Source organism: Dreissena polymorpha, chromosome 6, assembly GCF_020536995.1.
Source record: "Dreissena polymorpha isolate Duluth1 chromosome 6, UMN_Dpol_1.0, whole genome shotgun sequence".
Taxonomy (NCBI): domain Eukaryota; kingdom Metazoa; phylum Mollusca; class Bivalvia; order Myida; family Dreissenidae; genus Dreissena; species Dreissena polymorpha.
In genome coordinates, this window is record NC_068360.1 from 110,131,239 (window position 1) to 110,149,302 (window position 18,064).

The 18,064-nt window shown below is 34.9% G+C and overlaps 1 protein-coding gene across 13 annotated transcripts in view; it reads right to left on the minus strand.

The window, feature by feature from the left end:
- LOC127834224 (sodium/hydrogen exchanger 7-like) overlaps nt 1-18,064 on the minus strand; it is a 78,389-nt gene that overhangs the window by 11,294 nt on the left and 49,031 nt on the right. For 6 of the 13 annotated variants that reach the window (XR_008027838.1, XM_052359893.1, XM_052359885.1 and 3 more), the window contains 4 exons: nt 14,707-14,787; nt 6,916-7,001; nt 5,936-6,041; nt 4,682-4,807 (listed from right to left, as the gene is read on the minus strand). Coding sequence is in view for 11 of the 13 variants with exons in the window: in XM_052359893.1 (XP_052215853.1) it covers nt 4,682-4,807; nt 5,936-6,041; nt 6,916-7,001; nt 14,707-14,787 (399 nt within the window). In the remaining 2 variants the exon portion in view is untranslated. Of the gene's footprint in view, nt 1-522; nt 541-594; nt 691-4,681; nt 4,808-5,935; nt 6,042-6,915; nt 7,002-10,289; nt 12,883-14,702; nt 14,788-18,064 lie in introns of those variants that run through there. The other 7 variants (XR_008027837.1, XM_052359888.1, XM_052359886.1 and 4 more) reach the window with 4 other exon arrangements.

An 18,064-nucleotide genomic window follows, 5' to 3' on the forward strand; every position in this document is an offset into this window, starting at 1 on the left:
ATGTTAAAATCTATGAACAGGTCCTTGATTAATGTCTGTCAAAATTGAGCATTGGGACAAGTTAGAGAGGCAGGATGTAGTACAGAGTTCCCAATCACCGCCCAAACATTAACATTTTAATTAAGGAAAGATCATCCAATACCATTTACATTTCAAATAAGTCCCTCTATGACCCAACATAACTTTGTGTGTTAAAACAGAAATTAGCCTCGCTCTGGCAAAACAGGGCTTAATGCATATACGTAAAGTGTCATCCCAGATTAGCCTGTGCAGTCCACACAGGCTAATCAGGTATTGCACTTTCTGTCTTCCTAAAACGAGACTTTTTTAAACAAACAATACCAACAAAAGTGTAAAGTGTCGTCAGTGATTAGCCTGTATGGACTGCACAGGCTAATCTAGCTGTATATTTTACATACATGCATTAAAACCAGTTTTCCCACAGCGAGGTACATATTCAAGTATAACACCAGTAAGTTGCTTTAAGGGAGATATTACTAAGCAAATAGGAAAAATACTTACAAGCAGAATTTATTTGCGCTTCAAAAAAGAAAACAACTACAATTCCTATTTACATATTGATAAGACATTCACCTTGTCTAACACAGCAGAGAATGATCATGGCGTTAAGGGAAGGTCATCACTATACGAATCAAAGTTGTTTGCCCCTAAGTCAACATCAGCAACATCCTTATGTATATGGAATAAAAATAAATGATAAAGAGCAAATAATACAATGTATACAATGCATATAACATGCAAACAATCTTGTGCACAATGACCTTCTATTATAAACAGTTTAAACAACCAAACATTTAAAACTCTTATTTAAACTAGAGATCGGAAGACATATGCCCCCGAAAAACGCTTTTTCGAAACGTAAACGCAGATTTCGAAACCTAAACAAGGACCCTGAGTCAATTTGGCTGATTATGTAACTTAACGTAGATATTATTGCCTTACACATTTTCATGAAGTTTGGTGACGATCCAATGACAATTACTTGAGTAATTGAGCGGAAACGAAAAAAAATTATGATTCAAGGGCTGTAACCCAGAAGTGCCTAGGTAAATTTGGCTGATTTTGAACTCAATCTAGATTTATTTACCTTACACATTTTTATGAACTTTGGTGAAGATCCGATGACAGCTGCTTGAGTTATTGAGTGGAAACAAGAAAACTCAATTTTTCAATGATTCAAGGGCTTCAACTCAGGAGTGTCTTTGTCAATTTGGCTGATTATCGAACTTGACCTAGATCTTATGACCTTACACATTTTCATGAAGTGTGAAAATCCTATGACATTTGCTCAAGTTATAATGCGGAAACGAAAATACACAATTTATAGATGATTCAAGGGTCGTTACTCATAAGTGTCTTGGTCAATTTGGCCGATTATCAAACATGACCTAGATCTTATGACCTTACACATTTTCATGAAGTGTGGTGAAGATCCTATGACATTTGGTTGAGTTATTGAGCAGAAAGGAGGAAAACCCCGATTTTTCGATGATTCAAGGGCTGTAACTCAGGAGTGTCTGGGTCAATTTGGCCGATTATCGGACTTGACCTAGATGTTATTGCCTTACACATTTTCATCAAGTATGGTGAAGATACGATGACAATTGCTGGAGTTATAGAGCAGAAACGAGAACAAACTAAATTTTTCGATGATTCAAGGGTCGTAACTCAGGAGTGTCTAGGTCAATATGACCGATTATCGAACTTGACCTACATGCTATTGCCTTACACATTTTCATGAAGTTTGGAAAAGATCCTATGACATTTGCTTGACTTATTGAGCGGAAACTAATCCAGCATACGGATGGACTATCGGACAATGAGATTTTAATATGCCTCCAGAACCTATGTTCTGAAGGCATAAAATAAATAAATAAATAATAATAATTGAAAAAGCTTGCATGCAAACACAAACTTGTACATATTTGAGAAGACAACACTCAAAGCAAACATTCTTCTGTCACATGCTATATGTTGTATCCCATATAATACAATCATCAAGCATAATTCTTTTTAACTTGGACATTTTGAATGTTATTTCTGGCTAATTTTTTTATTTACTTACCAACTTCATGACTTTATTTTGTCAATATGAATTTCTTCAATGAAGTCAAATGAAGTAAGTCAATAGAGTTTACCCTTAGCATTAATTTAACAGCATTCTGGGAACACTTTGCTTAATGCATGCATGTGTGTTAAGGGTTGTCTCAAGCTACTCCCTGATTAGCCTGTTTGAACTGCACATGCTAGTCTGGCTCAACACTTAGAACACATGCACTAAGCCCAGTTTTTGCAGAATGCAGAGCTCAATAAAAAAAGTTTTAATTTTATAAACATTTTGTCGTGTGACAGAGACTATTTTACTGATCTGACAGCCATTGTCATTTCATAAATTCATGAAATGTTTTACATAAAATTGTGTATCAAACACTACAGATCTTGTGTCAGAACTTACATATTCACATGAATGTCTATTAATATTGAAATGGTATTATATTATACAATTTAAAGGAAGCAAAATAATATTCAGGAAGGTAAAAGGCAGAAGATAAGAAAATATAGTTTTTTTCTTTACAGTTAAGATACTTTTCCAAAGTTCAAATAGTGGAAGACCACAAGACTTATTGTAGCAATATTATTGCACAATTGCCGTTTAATGTTCAATAATAAAACAGTGACACAATTCATTGCACATATGTTAATTATAATTAGCCTTGCTATTTTCCAAATAATTTCTTCCCTTAGAATGATATTTTTCTGAATTTGGACCTGAATTACTAAGAAACAATCAGAGTTTTAAGAGTAATCTTCTTTCTGGGACACTGTTCTTTTAATAAGAATCCATGCAAAGTACATGTCCCAGATTGTATCTTATCTTTTTTAATTAATGGAGAATGAACTGCTTGCTCAGTAAGGACAATATGTAAAAGAAAGAGCCATGCTCTGTGAAAACTGTGTTTAATGCTGAGCCTAAAACATAGTCTCAAATAAGCCTGTGTTTATTCTGCACAAGTTAATCTGGGACGACCTTTTCTGCATATACTGAGAAGATACTTCCTTAAAACAAAAAAATACAATTTAAGCAGAAACTGTCGTCCCTGATTAGCCTGTGCAGACTGCACACGCTGATCTGAGATGACTCTTTATGCACGTGCACTAAGCCCTGTTTTCCAAATGCAAGGCTTAAATGAGGAAAAGCAGCATCTTCAATTGATTGAAATAAGCACAAGCCTGCAAGTCCTGCACTGATAAAGTTTCAAAAAGGCTTTCTCAAATTTTCTGATTCAAATACCCAGATTTTCATCATTCAACAAACAGTTGCTTGCCTGGCCTAACCGATAAACTTTGCTCTCAAGCAATTAACTTTAATTAAGGAATGATTGGCCAGCTGTTTACTTTTGCTCTCAAGCATTAAAACACATCAAGCACTAAAATTCAGGAATGTTTGGCTTATTTTTCTCTAAATCAATTAGGTATTTACTAGATTCATCAATGTATGGTAAGGTGTTTAACTGTTCTCTCGGGCAAAGAGGTATTAACTAATATCCAGAAATGTATGGACAGTTGTCCAATTTTGCTCTCAAGTAATAAAGTATCGAATAGAATTCAGGAATAAATTGCCAGTTGTCTAGAAATCAGGAATGTTTGGTCAGTTGTCTAATTTTGCTCTCAAGCAATCAAGTATTAACTAGAATTCAGTAAACAATGGTCAGTTGTCTTATTTTAATCTCAAGCAAGAAAGTATTAACTAAAATAGATGCTTTGCCAGTTGCCTAATATTGCTCTCAAGCATAAAGTATTAACTAGAATTAAGGAATGATTTGCCAGTTGTCTACAACTCAGTAAAGTTTGGCCAGCTGTCTAATTTTTGCTCAAAATAAATATAGTATTTAAAAGAATCTAGCTTATGCAGCCAGTTTTCTAATTCTACTCTCAACCAATAAACAATAAACAAGAATGTGTAGATGCTTGTCAACACTACTTGTTCTGCATTAAAGCAAATAAGTATTACCAAGAATTCTGGAATTCGAGACTGATATCCACTGGTATTAGTCACGGCTAAATTCGCTTTAAATTATTACAGCCTTTTAATTATTACAGCCTTTTAATTATTACAGCCTTTTAATTATTACAGCCTTTAAATTATTACAGCCTTTTAATTATTACAGCCTTTTAATTACTACAGCCTTTTAATTATTACAGCCTTTTAATTATTACAGCCTTTAAATTATTACAGCCTTTTAATTATTACAGCCTTTTAATTATTACAGCCTTTTAATTATTACAGCCTTTAAATTATTACAGCCTTTTAATTATTACAGCCTTTTAATTATTACAGCTGCATTTTGGGAAAACTGGGCTCAGTCCACCGAGGCTTCTCAATGGGAAAACTGGGCTCAGTCCACACAGACTTCTCAAGGACAACACTTTCCACTTTTATTTCATTTTTCTTTTACATGAAGTCTCTTCTAAACAAAACTCCAGTGTGGGCAGAAAGTGTCATCCCTGATTAGCCTGTACAGACTAAACTGGGACAACACTTTACACACATGCAGTGGGTCCAGTTGTATCAAAACACGGCTCAAATCATTAACAGTACTCTGGGCTTTCTAGGCTAGAGTGCTTTTTTCAATAACTTATCATCTCTGGTGATACTCACCTCAGTGTGGTCTTTATCAGCATTGAGAGCAGGGCTGGTGTTTGTGCTGTGGTTCTCACCAATAGACAGCTCGCTGTGATCAATGATCATATCAGTGTCCGATTCTCCATCGTGACTAAGCCGACTCTGAAGTAACAACTAGTGGGTTGTAGCCTTAGTTTTGTATTTCCTTAACCCTTTACCTTGATAAGCATTTGACTTGTTTGTAATGCATATTTAACATTATAATTGCCTTCCCAGACGAGCCCATGCATTCTGCATAAGCTAATCAGGGAAGACACTTTCTACGCAAATCATATTTTTAAGTAAAAGAAAGCCTCTTTTAAGCAATAAATCCAGTTTTATGCAGAAAGTGTCCTCCCTGATGGCCTGTTTTGGTCCCGGCGTATCTGGAACAACACTTCATGTTCATAAATTAAGCCTCGTTAAATCATTTTGACTGCTTTGCTGATTGTGTTTTATAGCATTTGGTCACAGGCCGCAACAAATTATTCCCTTGTTGTTCATGCAGCTGACATTCCTTACTTGAAATTAAGTCTCTTTCATTTTATCTTATTGAAAACAGTCTACCTTATTATGCTGATCACTTCTGTCAAGTTCTTTGAAAATCCATAGATGCTGGTCAAAATTAAGCTCCAAACAAGGATGGTTTGCTTTTTTTTGTTTTAAATCTCTTTTGATTGATCAAGAAAAGGCATCAAACCAATAAAAAATCCTTCACAAACGATACAACTTAATCATGAAAGGTCCCCAAGTTTATAATAAAATGCACCTATTCAACACTGATTTTCTACTTTACAGCAAATATATCCCTTACATTACCTGCTTTAATAGCAGATTTTAACAATCATGAGTGTCTCTGGAAATGTTAGGGTTATGGGATGCAGTATTAGATTATGTCTCTAAGAGAGGCCAGGTCGGGCAAGAAATAAAACATATGATTTGTGCTTTAGAAAAAGGGAACTTAATACACGTGCATAAAATATGATGTCAGATTAGCATATGCAGTCTACACTGGCTTATCAGGGATGACACTTTCTGCTTTCATGGTATTTTTGTTAAAAGAAAGTCTATTATAAGCTAAATCCAGTTTAGGCGGTGAGTGTGTTAACTTAATAGCCTGTGTAGACTGCACAGGCTATTCTTAAATCACACTTTATGCACATGCATTAAGCCCTGTTTTCTCACAGTGAGATTGATATCTACATTTTATTCAGATTTGTGTAAATGGGGAGGAAGGGTGAAGGGCTTTACCTCAAGCTGTTCTTGAGTGGTGAGCAGGCGAGTTAGAGGCAGACAGCAGCTAGGACACGTTTCCATGAGGCTAGGTCTGCTGTTGGTCAGTAGAGGCTTGAGGAACCTGCAAAAAGCATGTCATGAAGTCAGCCGTCTTCTTTGAAAACTGGGCAAAATGCATTTGTGTAAAGTGTCGTCCCAGATAAGCCTATACAGTCCGCAATCAGAGACAATACTTTCCACATTTAAAGTATTTTTATTCAAAGAAAGTTCCTTCTTGGCGAACATCCAGTTGAAGCTGAGAGTGTACCATTGTGTCTGCTAATCTTTGACAACACTTTGCCCACATGCATTTAGCCCAGTTTTCCTAGAACTATGCTCATATTTACTATGATTGTAAGAGACTACATAACAACACAAGGCACCAAAGCCCCTTATTAATTCACCTGACATCAAAAGGAACTGTACTGGACGTTTAGATAACCATTTTAGAACGGAGCAAAGGATAGGCTTGTGCCAAGATATGCATTAACACTGTTGTTCATTTCATGTTCCTGATGCATTTTTGTAATATTCTGTATATACATGTACTTTAAGTATACATGTAATAAGAATTTTTCAATAACTTTTCAATTAACAGTTTATATAGTATTTTTCATCATTTTGACTTTTTTTACACTGTTTTTACACTTTTTTTACACATGCATAAAGTTTCAATTTCTAAAAGATTTTTTTTTATCCACATAAACATCCAGTTTTTAATTATTATTTTTAATTTAACTATACACACTATTGTCTATTATACTAATATTTTTGCAGTAATTATACCTGTTATAAATACAACAGGTTAATCTGCATATCATGGTTAAACATGGTTTTTAACAGGATTGATGACTCATAAAAACTTCATTAGCCTGATTACAGTCATTACGATTATAACGATTGGGACTTAAATGTAATTAACAAGAGAATGGTTTAAGGTTAAAAACAATTCTTACTTTCTATCAAATTTGTACCACTTTGCCACCAGAAAGGCCTTGTTAAATGACCTCGATTGTATATCCTGCTCAGCCTGACTCTGAAGCTATAAAAGAGAACAGGGTGTAAATAAGGTATAGAGAAGTTTGTTATATGAGACCTGTTCTACAAAAACCGGGCTTAATGCAGGTGCATTAAGTGACACCCCAGATTAGCCTGTGCAGTCTGCACATGCTAATCAGGGACGGAAACACTTTTAACCTAAACTAGATTTTTGTTTAGAAAAGGTTTCCTTTAACATGGAATTTTGTTGTCCCTGATTAGCCTGTGCGGACTGCACAAGCTAATCCCGGATGACATTTGACGTACATGCATTACGCCCGGTTTTCATAGATTTATCTTGTCTTAAGTTTAATGAAGTAATAATTTCCCACTAATTCTTATTTATCAATGAATAAAAGATGATACAGAGATCCATCAAGTTGATAACCACGCTTCAAAAGATGAAGAGTTCCTTATTGACCAATAAATAACCATCATGAACAAATGTTTTATTTTCTAAATATTTTTGCAATCGAAATGAAAACTATATTTTAATTATGCTGTCCTAGGAATTCCAAATGATTCATTTGCTTTAAAATTATTCTTTTCAAGGGTTGAGCTCAATTTTATTGAATCTTATAAAGCAATGTGACACAAGTACAACAGTTTCAGGCTAAACCATCAATTTGTTTAAAATATCATATTTGAAAGAACAGTACTGTCCCTGCCTGAATTTGAAAGCTGACAAGCGTTACATATTACTGTAAACGTATAGAAATTCGTCGGTATGAAATTTCGTGGTTTAAATAAAAACAACTAATTCGTTGACACGTATTTTCGTGGATTTCATTTTTTTGGTAAAGACTGATCCTCATAATAGTTAAACTTGAAACAACCAGAGTAATAATAAGCATAATCTGCTAATCTGTGTTGACAGCAAGACTTGAGTTAATGTGCACTGATGCATGAAAGTGTTGCTGATAATTGTCGATAAGAGCGATAAAGCGGCGCACTTGTGGGTCCCCGCTTGCTAATTGACATCTCGCCTGGACGATGATCGCTACGCCCACTTAGTCACGTGACTTAGCGGTAGGAAAACCTAGACAAGCTAACACCAAAGTAAGATCTTTGCCTATAGATTGCCTATTGATTACACGATCTTCCGGATGATTTTTATGGTTTTTATTCTCATCCTATAACAATGGTAAAAGAGGTTTGTGTCACATATTTATTATGCAAATGCAAAAAAAAGTTACTTAGCGTAATGGTGGTATTAGTAATAAAGTAATACCTCTACACTGGTATTTATTAATGTTTTTTTACGAAAATTCTAACGAAACATTTTGTCCACATGTTTTTGACACGAATAGCTCTTTTAACTGGAATTTCGTTTTACACGCTTTCTGAAGCCGAGCGGGTTCCGAAATCCCCCATGGTATAATGTATAAAAGTGCAGACCAAAATAACGCTGGCATCAAAAGGTTTTAATTAAAATAGTAACATTAAATAGTTTTTGCTTGTTTCTGACATAAATACGCGATTTATAGCGTTGATTTCGTTTAAAGTTACTCAGATTCCAATACCGGTATTCACTATTAGTTTACATATACACACGATATATTTCATACTTAATATTGCTTTTATGACATTTTCAGTTTTTGAAATAAATTAATTTTCTATAAGAAAATTTTGGTAATTTATTTAATTCTACATATTGAAGCTGCCTATTTGTCAAGACCTCTCGTTGCAAGGGTGTTATTTTGCCTCCTTTAAGCTGATTTCCTCTCTTTCCATGTCAAACTTAGGCTCATTTGGTCATTGTCGACCTGAAATGGCTTGAAGTCACCCGGGGGTGTCTAGAAGCCGATTCTTGTCACGCTAGGGTGACTTCCAGCTGATTCATGTCTCCGTGGGGTGACTTCAAGCCGACTGGGTGACTAGAATCGGCTGGAAGTCACCCCAGAGTGACATGAATCAGCTTCTAGTCACCCCCGGGTGACTTCAAGCCATTTCAGGTCGACAATGACCAAATTAGCCAAACTTAGTTTACAAATAGTTCCTAAAGTTGCTGGATCTATGTACAAATTAAAAGTTTAGTTGAACCTTGTAAGGGAGTAGGGCATTGTCCTCCCCTGAGGTGGTTCTTAAATCACACCCCTGGCGTTGGAAAAGGTAAAAATTAAATTCCTCAAATTATTTTATCTGGAGTTACATGTACCACTATGTTAGAAATACACATGCTTGCAATAAAAAGCTTTAGAAAAGCTTTATACAAATTTGATTTTGCAGTAAAATTGTCACATAAATGTATAATAGAACAAAGTTGATGGCCAACTACCTCTACATGTACCATTAAGACAGATATAGCCCGGGCTTAAACAAACATCGTTGTTTGTTAGTGTCCACTGATTTCACCTTCAATGTGGCGTCTTTAATATCCACTGTGGTAAAAAAACTAGAGGAAAGTTATCACTAAGAAAGTAAGGAATTTAATTCTACTTGATACAAGTGCAAAGCCATTTTTATTGACTTGTCTCATTGTATAGTTCAATTATTCAATTACTCATAAGCATCTTACAAGGAAAGTATATTTACAACAACAATTAATACCACTCCCATTGGGTGTGTTACATATGTACTGGTCAATTGGCCGGTACAATAAAACTGACAGAAATAATACAAAATTATATTTTGCTGCAGCAATTCTGTATGGTGTCTGATAACTAATGCTATTAACAAGGAGTATAAATTGGTGTTAAATTCTTATGACCGACTCGTCTGAAATGAGTAATTAAACCATTGTACAAGTCACAATATCCTGTCAACCAGTCCGCAGAAAACTTCAATATTGATCTAACAAAACGCTCAAAAATGTTTTGATGAAATGTTTTAATTTTATCGCTGGAGAGATGTGAAAGTATATTACCACAAATCAATCCTGTGCAGACTGACCGACCAAGTGACTCCAAAAAACATCCTTTAAATCTTTGTTTTAAGAGGTGTAACTTAACAGGAAACTAATTTATTTCAAACGAGAGTGTTTTAAATTAAAAGAAAACAAGAGTTCCGCGGTCGGAGATGACCGCATTGAAGCCGGATTTTTTATTTAAATGACAGGAAAGTACCTTTCGTGTTTTTGTCAATGCAATACTTAAATTACTGAAATATTGTTCAAAGGTCAAAATGAAATGTAAGTACTTTTCAAGGCATGAGCAAACCTTGTGTTATGTTTTGAATGCATGCATATACATGAACAACAATAACATTTAAGGTCACAAATATGAACTTGAATTGACAATTAGGAAACATCTGGTACGATTCGAAATGTATTGTTTTTTTCTGCATAAAATACTTATCAGTTTCTCTATATCTATGTACATGTACATATACCTTATCTACACCGTTTCTTTATATTTCATTTCCTATTTTTCGTTGAATAAATGAGAACTAGGCATTCGGCTTGTCTAGAAAATGGCGGGCATGTCATTAGCAACCGGCGCGCACGATTTATCGATCCCTGACTGGTCGATCAATAGTTAGATAAAAATCTGGTTGACAGTTGGTGAGATGTCAATTGTCATCAATGTTGTTTTGACAAAATTTGCAATTCTTAGCGCACATCGGTCCCTGAGTAGTAACCATTGAGTAATAAGGTCCCAAAAATACACGTGTGAAAACCGTTATGTCTCTTTTAACTTTAATTGGCACTAATTGACATATGTGATATATCTGCAAACTGTTTATTGGACGACGTCACGTAAAAGAGAACAATCGTTGATGTATATTTTAAATACCGTGCTTGGTTGAAAAAGTATTATTAACCAAACACTTATCAAGAAAGCAACATAACGTATTAACTAGCATATATCAATAAAACAATGTCTCTTTCAAAATGGTTGAAAATGGGAACAGTTCAGACACGTTCTCCTACTATAGCAGGATTGCCCGATCCTGCAAAGGCTCAGTCTACGACTGAAGCATTATTGACACAGGCCGCTAACGTTTTGCTGGAAGAAATGGTCAATGGCCGTAAACGGAAGCGTGGGGAGTACAGTACCTACAGTGACAAAAATATCTCGAAAAAACGACAACAAAAGAAAATGTCGGAAATGACATTCGATAATGATTGATTTCCGAATAAATAAAGTATAAATAATCGTTGGTACTTGAATTCGTGGTTCAGCTGACCAACGAAATCAACGAAAATTCGTACCACACAAAATTTAATGGTTTTACAGTATAAGTAATAATGCTTTCAAAGAATTTGATGACCATATATAAATACTGAATATAAATAATGCAAGAAACCACATACTGTGAAACCATTTATTTTCGTCAGCACGAAATTTCGTCCTTTTTTAAAAAATGACTATTTCATCAGCACTTAAATTCGTCCATTTCTGGTTTTGAAAAAAAAGCGTCTGATTTGTTTGTAATGTTTGTAATACATGTAATACGCGGTTGCAAAAAAATCGTGCTGGGGAAAGAGGGATGACACTTGGTAGTCACTTGCAGCAGGTGGGCATTGTTTGGCATATGCCAATTAACAAGTCTGTTATTTCAGGTGATAGTAACTGTCCCGTATTATTTTATGTCATTAACACGTTCTTTGTTATGATTAGCGGATAAGTGGGACTGAATAACTGTTAACGAGTGTTTTAAACAAAGAAGCCAATTGCCAATTAGTCTTTTTCCATTACAATCACGGACAACCAAACACAAATCAATATGTTCTTTATTAATTTGTAATAAAAGCGCAGAATATATTTCAGTCAGGTGTTGATCACACATCGTCATATTTTAATTGCGTTTAATAGTATTGGCTTTAATCCGGATTCGCCGCGTGTTGGCTGTAATATCTGTAACACCCCTGAAAAACACAGTACACACAATGCATGGGTAATAAAGTTGTTAACAATTTGCCCTTATCAACACTATTATGCCTAGAAAAAGTCGACGCATTCGATACAGCCTTATTGCATTTGCGTTTTACAGGAAATGTCAGTTGTCAGTATACTGTATAATGGACATCCCTTTGTGTCAAAACCGGATTTAACATGAGTGTGAATAGTCGACTGTTTCATGTTCTTTGTATCAATACCATCCGGGTATCTGTACTATAAGTATACCAGTCTACAAACAAGGTGCGCGCTTCCGCATATGGGTATTCGGACGTTCAAACAATTGACCTACGGTTTAGCGTTCATGCCGTCGAACGCATTTAGCAATACAACTCGTTTTTTTTCTCCACTATTTCTTTACTTGCAAAAAATACTAGTGGCTTATAACTTACCTTGCAATCTTTTTTTCTCGCATTTTGCGAGTGTGCGAGTGTTAATTTCCAGCCCTGTGTATATGCCTGGATTACTCTGGATTTAAATACCTCATGCCTACGGTAATTCAGTCTTATTTGTTTCAAATATGGGACATGATTGTTCGTTAGGATCTTGAATTCGTCCATCGGTCAAAGGACGAAAAAGACGAACATTAATGTCTGACGAATAATAATGGTTTCACAGTAATGCATTTCACATATTTGAATAATTAATTATGCAGGCAATCATTGAACGTTCTAAAATATCTACTTGGGGATAACATAAACCATAGCCATATAGACACAAATGATTTAATGAGCATATGAGTTTAAACATTCCAAACAACTCATAACAGAAAATTAAGCTTAGAAATGAAACTGCTCTGGGAAAACAGGGCTTAATGCATTACCTCAAATATTGCCCCATATAAGGTTGTGGTACATGCTAATCATAACAACACTATACGCTTCAATGAATTTTTTTGTTCAAATTAATCCTTTGCATGCTGGGAAATTTGTCTTCTGCTAAAATGTTGTCTGCTTAATTTCTAAAATTAGCATTTTCTTCGATTTTTTTCAAAGAATACTATCAGAATAGCAAACAGTTTGGATCCTGATGAGACGCCACGTTCTGTTAAGAGTTAATTCTTATCTGAACAAAAATCAAGTTAATGATTTAAAGTGTCATCCCTGATTTGCCTGTGCTGACTTTCACAGGCTAATTTGGGACAACACTTTACACATATGCATAAAGCTCCATTTTTACACATTATCATGACTGAATGTGCCCAAAAGTATATATATGCAACAACATAAAATGAAAACTAAAAACAAACTAAACTTAAAGAAAGAAATAGAGGGCATTTCCTATAATGGCTGATTTCTGCAATAAAGTTCTAGCATGTTGGCAGGTTTCATGATGTCGCCAATGCAAGATAACAACAAACAAAAATGAAAAAAAACACGACAAAATGGCGCTTATTTGACAATTATGATTTTTATCTCCATTTTTGTCATCCTAGCTGCTATGATTGTAATTATGGCGTATTGTTTATTGGCGGCTTTCAAACTCAAGAACACACAAAAGAAATAACAGCAGACATAACTGCCACAGGTAAATAGGTAATATTTTTTTGTGTCTAAATTTCTGGACACAAAAACAATTAGTATGGACACAAAGACAATTATTATTTTAATTATTCATAAACCTTCAGAAATATAGGTATATTTAATTTTTCTGTGTTTCCTTGTTTGGTGACCTTCAAACCTGCAAACATGATAGCAACATATGGTAGAAATCTGTTCATTAATTGTAAAGTGAAATCTGTTAATGATTAATTACCCATATTAAAACACAACTGTTCTACTAACCCAATAACATATGGTAAAGCTGTTCTAATGACCCAATGGTAAAGCCATACCTGTTCTAATGACCCAATACCAAATGGTAATGTCATACCTGTTTAAACAACCCAATACCCTATGAGAAAACCATACCTCATTTAAGAGTGGTATTGTATGTTCTCCATAACATAAATTCAGACCATACTGAAACAAGCATGTTGATATAAAAAATATTTTGTTGGTGGCTTTTTGATATGTACTATCAGATAAGTGTGATATGGATTGGGAAAGGGCAAGGTTTGCCTTCAATCATAAAGACATTTGAACATATAAAGGGACCCAGCCCCATTCCCAAAATAGTGAAATAACCCACTGCTGAGACCCTTTTTTTCTCATTAACAAGAAGATGAATTACACACAGTGAGAATATGCCTTAATCTTTTCCTGTGCAGATTTACATTTTGACCCTATTATGGTCCCTAAAAAAATTAAATTAAATAAAAGATCTTTTTAAATAGATTGAAGTTTTAAAGTATAGTTTCAAACCATTAGATAGTGATCAGCAGCAATTAGCATAAAACCTGAACAGCCTGGCAGTTGTTTGAAGGCTGTTCTGGTTTCATGCTTGTTGCATATAGCCATTGTCACTATGATTCTGAGCTTAAAAGGGTTAAATACTTATTACAAATGAAGTAGAGAAGTCGTAAAGCTTGAAAGCTACACAGACTAAGTGTATAATGTTATTAAAGAAACCTATAGAAATATATAACAATAAAAACTAAAGAACACTTAAGACATGGTTAGTCGAAAAAAACAAGTACCTGTTCCTTCTCTTTAAATTGATAAAGCATGCTCAACATAACACATTTAAGGCATGTCAAGCAAAACATAAAGTTGCACATGTATTTAAAGTATGTTTATTTTTTTGGGATTTCATTAGAACTACTAGCAGATTAATAAACCCTCAAAAAGATTAGAATACTCCCTTATTTTCCCACCATGAGGTAAACAGACTAAAAGACTAAGAATGAGCAAAAAGAAGCCAAAAGTAACAAAAAACAAAGCAAAAGCAAAAACTAAGCAAAATCAAAACTAAGCAAAAGATACAAACAGATGATGGCTGTTCCGGTGAGTGGTCTGCCATTCCACGTGGTACCTCCATCGTGCTGTACTGACGCTGGCGAGACATGGCCTGCCACCATACAAGCAACAAATTTTTGCTCTGGGAAAACGGGGCTTAATTCATGTGCGTATTATGTCCTCTCTGATTAGCCTGTGCAGATCAGGGCAACATTTTTTGCTAAAAGCTGGATTTCTGTTTAGAAGAAACATCCTTTAAACAAAAAATTCCATAGAAATTGGGAGTGTTGTCCCTGATTAGCCTGATTGAAATACACAGGCTAATCAGGGACAACACTAAACACGCAGTAATGAATCCCAGTCTTCCCGGAACAACGTTCTTTAAATGATTGACAAGTGGGTGTAAGATATACAAGATGATATATGAGGTGGATGGATAATAATAAGATAGATTAATGATATATAAAACAGATGGATTAAAAATGGGATAGATCGGGTTAAAATAAAGATTGACAGATGCTACAGGAAATCTATTACATACATGACCTAGGCCGGTATTCACCAACCGATTCTTAGACTTAAGAATAAAGAATAGACTTAGAACCAAGAAAAATGTGTTCAGTGTTTGAATATATACAGGCCTCAACTGGTGATTATGTCATTAACAAAATGTTCTATATGAAGAATAATATAGATAGAGATGTTAACTGCAGAGTTTGACTCAAAATTAAAGAAATTCTTGAATATTGTAATTTGAAGAATTTTCTTTATTCTTAGACTTAAGTCTAAGAATTGTTTGGTGAATACAGACCCTAGACAAATGATTCATGGAATAAATGGATGCTTCATGAGATATATGGCTTTGATATATAAGATAAATGCATGTTATCTATGTGACTGATGCATGATATATGACATTAATGAATACGAAATATAAGATATTTGCATGTGATATATGTGACAGATGGATGATATATGAAATTGACGCATATGAAATATAAGATATGTGCATATGATATGTTACTCTGTATGTTAGATATGTGGATTAAATATCAGATACATAAAAATGTAGTAAAGCTTGTCTGGGATGCTGATTATAACAGGATTAAGAAAAAGAATAATAAAAAAAACTGGCATTTTAAGTCTTTCAAATAGACTAAGCTAAAAACCCCATATTCAAAGCTGAAAAGACATGCATACAGCTTGAGCATATTAATAATGAAGTTTTCATGTAGCCAAATGCAACACATCTCAATGGAAATCATTCTTGCCAATGAAACATCTTTTGTCAAAGAGACAGTGTATTATGGATAAATGAGGTGCATCATGCAAAAATGGATCTTATATCATATGCAAACAGCAAAGCTCCAGATCAGCCACAGCATTCGCACAATGTCTGGTCAGGAGTTGTTTTTTCTGATAACAAGCACAAAAGGTTTCTTGGTCTTATCAGCAAACAGGGTAGCTCCTGAACAGATTGCATGAATGCGCAGGTTAATCTGGAGCTGTGCTAGGCAGATATGGAATAAGACCCATTTTTGCATGACACAGCTCAAAAATTGGATGCCTCTTCTGCTCAGTGTAAAGATTTCATACACCAGATTTCCTTCTCATGAAGAAACAAGAGCTGTGTTTGCGAAACACAATGCCCCCTACTGCGCTTTGAAGCCGCACAACAGCTATTTTAGCAACGAGGTTATATTTTGAATGTAAAGGTCACAGTGACCTTGACCTTTGACCTAGTGACCTCAAACCATGTTTGATTGTAGATCTCAATGAGATGCATGCACATGTGAAGTTTAAAGAACATAGACCCAAGAGTTTTCATTTTATGAGCTAGGTTAAAGTTTTGGGACAGACACACACATACAATGACAAACAGACAGACAGACAGGCCAAAAAACATATACCCCCTGATCATTCGATCTGGGGGTATAAAACCCAACTAAAACCATCCTTACAATGATTCAAGTTATAAATAATATATATGAGCCTTGCTTTGTGAAAATGTATCTTAATGCATCTGCATTTTCATCCCAGATTGGCCTTATATGCAGTCTGCACAGGCTTATCAGGGACAACACTTTTTGCCTCGTCTAGTTTTTCATTTAGAAGAGACTTCCTTGAAATGAAAAATTCCATAAAAATGGAAAGTGTCGTCCATGATTAGCCTGCGAGGACTGGAGATTCTGTAAAAGAATACTTTCTTTAACAAGAGATGTGTTCGTCAGAAACACAATGCCCCCTACTGCGCCGCTTTGAAATAAAATTTATATTTATCATTTGACAGGCATAGAAATCATCTCTCTTTAAAGCTTATAACTTCCCTTGGATTTTGTCCAATCCAACCTTCTGGGAGGGGGGGGGGGGGGGGGTCTGTAGACAGTCAAAAATGACCAAGTCAGACATAACTGACAACCAAGGCCGGTGGTTTATCAACGAGATCATAGCCAGAGTTCATCATGTATATATGGACATAAGTCCACATATGTAATGATCCCTACCATTCACAAATTAGTACAGGAAAGAAATGATAGTTATATCATTAAAAAAAAACACTTTGACAAATCAATCATTTGATTTAGAAATAATCAAAACAAAAAATCTGTACTTTAACTGTGAAAAGAACTTAATTCCTGGTAAGGAAATATATAATCTGAGATTTATAATCATATAAATTACTTCCCTTGAAAATAATTGTCTCTAACAAATCTCTATTTTTAGTAGCAAATAATTAAAAGCCACTACCGTGACTGTAGATTCACCACTCAAAATGTGCAGCTCCATGAGATACACATGCATGCCAAATATCAAGTTGCTATGTTCAATATTGAATAATTATCTCCCTTTAAAGCTTATTACTTCCCTTGGATTTGTATTTTTGACCTTAGACCTTGAAGGATGACCTTGACCTTTAACCACAATGTGTTGTCAGAAACACAATGCCGCCTACTGCCCGGCTTTGATTTATTTAACAAAAATATATAATTTGGTAGGTCAGATAATTATGTCCATTTAAAGCTTATTACTTCCCTTGGATTTGTTTTTTTCGACCCCGTGACCTAGTTTTTGACCCAGCATGACCCATATTCGAACTTGACCTAGATATTGTCTAGATACAACTTCTGACCAAGTTTGGTAAAGACTGGATGAAAACTATTTGAAATAGAGAGCGGACACGAAAAGTGTGACAGACTGACAGAAAGACTGACAGACGGACAGTGCGAAAACTATATACCCCCTTTTCTTCGAAAGGGGGCATAAAAAACTTAATACAAAAGGAAAGTGTTTTCTGCATGGGCTAATGTGGGATGACACTGTACCCATATGAATTAAGCCACCTTTTCCCAGAATGCAGTTCATATTTAATCTGCTTTCACTATGGCTTA